The following is a 5,845-nucleotide window of genomic DNA, read 5'->3' as shown; positions in this document are numbered from 1 at the left end:
AAGTTAGTTCAAATGAATGACCTTGACCAACTTTCAAAGGTCAAAGGGGTCAAATGTCATAAAATCTTCAAACGACTTCTTCTCAATAACCAAAAGGCCCAGGGTACTGATATTGGGCCTGTAGCATGCTGGGATGAAGGGCTACCAAGTTTGTTTAAATGAATGACATTGACCCACTTTCAAGGTCACTGGGGTCAGATGTCTTAAAATCTTCAAACAACTTCTTCTCAATAACCAAAAGGCCCAGGGTACTGATATTGGGCCTGTAGCATGCTGGGATGAAGGACTATCAAGTTTGTTCAACTGAATGACCTTGACCAACTTTCAAGGTCACAGGGGTCAAATGTCGTAAAATCTTCAAGCGACTTCTTTTCAATAAGCAAAAGGGCCAGGGTACTGAAATTGGGCCTGTAGCATGCTGGGATGAAGGATTACCATGTTAGTTCAAATGAATGACCTTGATCCACTTTCAACCTAATGTCCTTGTTCGACAATCATGGTCAGAGGTGTCATATGTTTAAATCTTTTAATAGGTTCTTATGAAATCTTAAGATTACAAGTGTTAGATTAATAACAGGTGAGCGATGCAGGCCCATTGGGCCTCTTGTATGAAATATGTAACATAATTATGACCTTGAATTTCATACAAAAATGACATAGTTCAATCATTTTCTAATTGAGAAGATCTATCTCTTGGTTGAATATTATATATATATATATGTAACACGTTTAATTTACGAGATGGAATAAACATGAACCCACAGGAAAATTTTAAGCGTACACAAATTTGCTGAGTTTGAACACGCAAATATCCCAACCCTTATTTGCTGGTTTTTCCAGGTATGATGATAGAGAGTATGGCGGGTAAGTCCGCGGCCAGTCATGGCCTTTGTCATGATGCTACACCATTCAAGTTTTCTGAAGACCAGCCAGCGATCGATTACTTCGGAGATATCCTCACTAAAGGTACAAACCCTGGACATTCTGCAAGTCAAACCCCCCAAAAAGATAATAAAACTGAAGTAAAGAGCCGTTATATAGTTAACAAGTCCCATAATATCAAAATAATGCTGTATAATACAGCAGTCTTCATAATTACATTAGAATTTCTGTTTATATATATTGTTGTAGTCAATAGATACCGCTGTAGCTATATTTCTGTAACAAAGATTCTGTTAACTGCCAAATACTATTTTTTCCCTATTTACTGACAGCTGGCTATAACTACTATGGGACAGAGCGTATGTACAGCGGGTCAAGTGGACTGGAGTTAGAAGCCGACATCTTCATAGGAGTGGTGTACTACCAGCGTCTACGGCACATGGTTTCTGACAAATTCCAGGTACGGTAACTGTAACACAGAAAAACAAATGGTTGAAATGAGACATCCTGTAATAAAATAGAGACACCAGTTTTGTGACTTTTTGACTGGCAGGTAATTTTCTTCAAAACCTGAGCATCCTTAACCTTGTTTAACTTTATAGTTGACACCGGCATCTAGAGACATGGTCAGTCATTGGACTTGTTTGTTTATATATGTCACTTGATTTCAGGTGAGATCTACAGGTCCTGTTGACCAGTTGACCCACCAACCAGTGAAGGGCAGGAAGCGTGGGGGAGGGATCAGATTTGGGGAGATGGAGAGAGATGGAATGATCGCTCATGGCACAGCGTTTCTCTTACAGGACCGCCTCCTTAACTGTTCTGATAAATCTATGGTGAGTAGATATATGATATTGTTAAATAAGAAGAAGCTATGGGTTCTGATGGTCATTAATAAACTTGTCAAATAGCTGTAGGTACTGTAGCCTTTCTGTAAGACACCTGTCTAAGTGGTGACTATATGTTGTCCAAGTGAGGGGCAGCAACCACAATCATGTCAGGAAGAAGTTTCTCTGTCCACACCCTAGGATAAAGGAAAGCTGCCTGTGTTGTCATAAATAATGGTGTGAAAACAATTGATATGAGGTCAAGTAAACAATAGTAGATAGAAAGAAATGTATTAGACAAAATTAGCACTTGTATTTTAGGGGGAAGAAAAACACAAAAAATCTATTTCTAAATTCAAGGAATGTTAATACATATGATTTTCAGAGATGTTTATTGTATCTTGCAGTCAGATTTAGTTGCACTTCAATACATTTACAATGCTATACTATGAAATAATGTGTTGCCTAGGTATTTTATTTTCTGAACAAAATTGTCTGTTGCAGGTCCATGTTTGTACAAAGTGTGGTAGTATGTTATCTCCCCTGTTGGAGCGGCCGGTGACGGCAGTGGCGGCGTTCACCTCGGAAATGAGGCGTAAATGGACATGCATGTTGTGTAAACGCTCGGACACTATCAACGTTATCACTGTGCCTTTTGTGTTCCGATACTTAGTGGCAGAACTGGCGGCCATTAACATCAAAGTACAGCTGGAGGTCAAATGAAACTGTAAAGGTCAATTAAAGGTCGTGTTACTTTGCTGATGACCATGTCAATGTCATGTTTTCAGTTGTGCAATAGTAAAGTGGTCAACAATGGTCTACTGCATGGTTATGATACGATAAATATTAAAACTATTGGCTGTATCAATTCCAGCAGTCAAAACAGATAATGTCAAGGTTATACTTGTCAGAAGATTCCATCTAGGTCATACCTGTCGAAAGATTTAATCTAGGTCATACCTATCGAAAGATTTAATCTAGGTCATACCTGTCGAAAGATTTAATCTAGGTCATACCAGTCAGTAGATTCAACCGAGGTCATACCAGTCAGTAGATTCAATCTAGGTCATACCAGTCAGTAGATTCAATCGAGGTCATACCAGTCAGTAGATTCAATCGAGGTCATACCAGTCAGTAGATTCAATCGAGATCATACCGGTCAGTAGATTCAATCGAGGTCATACCAGTCAGTAGAATCAATCTAGGTCATACCAGTCAGTAGAATCAATCGAGGTCATACCAGTTAGTAGATTCAATCGAGGTCATACCTGTCGAAAGATTCAATCGAGGTCATACCAGTCAGTAGATTCAATCTAGGTTGTACAGGTCAGTAGATTCAATCTATGTCACACTGATCAGAAAACTCCTGGTAAGACTTTTCAGAGATCATACCTATCACAGAAGTCAATGTGAATCTGATGGTACATCATGCTGTATCTGTAATTGAATGTTCAATGAATAATGAAATCTTCCCCTACTTTGAGGGTGTGACAGAGAAATCTCCAACCCAAAGGATAATATTCCTGATTGTCTTACCCTAGGCTTTAGGTAAGGCAATCAAGAATATCATCCCAAAGATTTGAGATTTCTCTGTCACAGCCTCAAATCAGGCATCTGATTTTTCTCCCATCCTGTTTCACTCACAAATCCGCCGAAAGCGTTGATTGCATGAAATATAAGCACTGATTGCATGTTTTTCCAGCAAATCCAGAGTTGTATTACATGGTCTGCTACTGTTGACGTGACCTCAATGCATTGATGACTTGATGTCATACTATTGTTATGAGGCTATCTCCCCCTAGGGGGTGACAAGCTGATCTTTTCTGGCTTAAAAGGGAGACACGCCTGTGAAGAGTGGGAGAAAGATGTCATAGTAACAAGGTAATTCCTGAAGATATCGTGATACTACAATGTAGTACATCGAAGTGTTAACGGAATTCCAAATAGAAGTCATATGTTATGACGGTAAGGGACTTTAACAAAGCATTAATGATCTTTCAAAATGTTTACAGATACTCATCCATGGTTATAACGGTCAACAGATCCTAGCCGTAGTTCAGGATTTGTCGGGCTGCTCATGGAATTCTGGGAAGAATTCTTTATGTATCATATTGCTTTAGGTAATTCCAACTAAAGCATGTTCTGGTTATACACTCTAGCTTGTCATTTTATCCCTCACAACAAAAGTAGAGATGGTATACCGTAAATAGATTGTTAGTCGGTCTATCTTGGCAAACAGATTCCTAAATTTATAAGTCAATTTCAACAAAACTTTGTAAGCCTGATCAGTACATCATATTACTGTATACTTAACATTTGTATTTCGGTTTTGACTTTATTTTTAAGAGTTATTGCCCTTTCTGTAAATCGACAACTTTAATTGTTTGGATTATAGACAGCCACAATGGCTTCTGATTAGCAGAGACAATAAGCGTTTATAACTTGAGTTCTATAGGTCAGCTTTATTGATAGATTTTGCGAGCGATACATACAGGGGGAAATTTATAACAAAAGGCCAACTTTTCAATTTCAGAATACGAGATTGCCACCAAGGCATATGATAAGCCGAGACAATAACAGTTATAACATAGAGTCTGATTGGGCCGACATTGTTGATACTATATGTAAGTGATATATAGGAAAGAAAATGCATATTAACAGATCAACTTGCAAATTCAAGGGTTCAAGATTGCAGCTACATGTATAGTATCTGATCATAAATGCTTCAATGGTTGATATTGGGTATTAGTTTGTCCGCTCCTTACATTTCTATTGATCCTCGGCCTGTTCAGCGTGTAAATGTAGAATGTCTTAAACAGGGAGCCTGCTGGAAATGAAGACATTCATTTAGGGAGTGTCTGTACTGTAATTACAAACATGTTTCAGATAATGCAAATGCTGTTTTCAAAGCTGTTATGTTTTATAAGAAATTGTTAATTAAATATGTTACAAAAAAGTATATGATGTTAATTATATTTCTCAAATTAGGTCAAATGTTGCATTCACATTCAATTCAGTTTCATATCTCTTCTGTATGGAGGGTGACATTGTGTTCACATGTCAACTTTCCCTCTCTGGGAGGGATTGTCCCTCTGGTTCCCATAACTTATAAATCTGCTGTCCGGATTCGTCCCCCTGATTGGAGGAAATAGTCCCTCTTAGTAGTGCATACTTCCCACTTAACACATTGAATAGTTGTGGAAAAAGTATGAAATGGTGCCACTGTTGGAATAAAGATAACATGTATGATATAGGATCGCAAAACATTCACTGATACCCCTGATTCTGTTATACTTTGGAGAGGTATGGAGCTTAAAAGATATACTTCTACCATTGAAAAATATACATACTCAATTTTGCAAGAAAAAAAATATAATCAAAATAGCACCGCGAATTTCCTGGTTGACTGTAAAACAGGTCCGGACCCGTTTCCGTTTTGACATAAACATATCACTAAGCTATCTAGTTTAATATATAAAGTGAATGTTTCAGCTACAAGAACAAGAGGCCCGCAGGGCTTGTATCGCTCATCAGGATAATTTAGCAACCAATTGCAAATATTCTTATTAAATACGATACTGCAACTATTTCCAAATACTGGCTCTGTCTCTCAGCAACCACTCATTGGGTCCCTTCTTTCTGCTCTTTTAAATTGAGATGGAGATGGACTTTAACCATTACCTCCATTTCCCCTTTTGGGTCTGCCCCTCTGCCCCGAAAGATCAACTGTAGGATGTTGTTCACAAAATTTGGTTATAATCCCTCAAATTGAACTGAGGGTGGATATTTAAACATCAACCTATAGTTCCGATATTGGGCCCGCACCTCTGTCCCCTTTGCTCAAGGATCCTCTACACAAAATTTGGTTAAAATTCCTCCAATCAAACTACAGGTGAAGGATTTTAAACATTTAATACTATGTTCCCCCTTTTTGGCACTGCCCCTCTGTGAAACCTCTCTTATTATACTGAAGAAGGACTTTAAATATTCATTACAATGGGCCTCCGAGGGAGACCACATTCTCTGTAAATATGAGTAATCTCCCTTGCCATATGCTGCTCTGGACCGAATCTGGTCAAAGTCACGTCACTCTAGTCATGGAAAAGGAGAGACTTTTTGAAGATTGATTGGGGGGG

At 38.4% G+C, this 5,845-nt stretch overlaps 1 protein-coding gene across 2 annotated transcripts in view; it reads left to right on the top strand.

The window, feature by feature from the left end:
- The window catches only part of LOC110445341 (DNA-directed RNA polymerase I subunit RPA2-like), a 28,915-nt gene extending 24,255 nt beyond the window's left edge, over positions 1-4,660 (top strand). The window contains exons 28-32 of one of the 2 annotated variants that reach the window (XR_002462347.1): positions 841-966; positions 1,215-1,342; positions 1,554-1,718; positions 2,214-2,942; positions 2,999-4,660. Coding sequence is in view for 1 of the 2 variants with exons in the window: in XM_021489901.1 (XP_021345576.1) it covers positions 841-966; positions 1,215-1,342; positions 1,554-1,718; positions 2,214-2,432 (638 nt within the window). In the remaining variant the exon portion in view is untranslated. Of the gene's footprint in view, positions 1-840; positions 967-1,214; positions 1,343-1,553; positions 1,719-2,213 lie in introns of both variants that reach the window. The other variant, XM_021489901.1, reaches the window with a different exon arrangement.
- Positions 4,661-5,845: the final 1,185 nt, after the last annotated feature.

The sequence above is a fragment of the Mizuhopecten yessoensis genome, unplaced genomic scaffold, assembly GCF_002113885.1.
Source record: "Mizuhopecten yessoensis strain PY_sf001 unplaced genomic scaffold, ASM211388v2 scaffold2213, whole genome shotgun sequence".
Taxonomy (NCBI): Eukaryota; Metazoa; Mollusca; class Bivalvia; order Pectinida; family Pectinidae; genus Mizuhopecten; species Mizuhopecten yessoensis.
The sequence above is the reverse complement of the archived record's forward strand: the minus strand, read 5'-3'. Positions and strand labels throughout refer to the sequence as shown.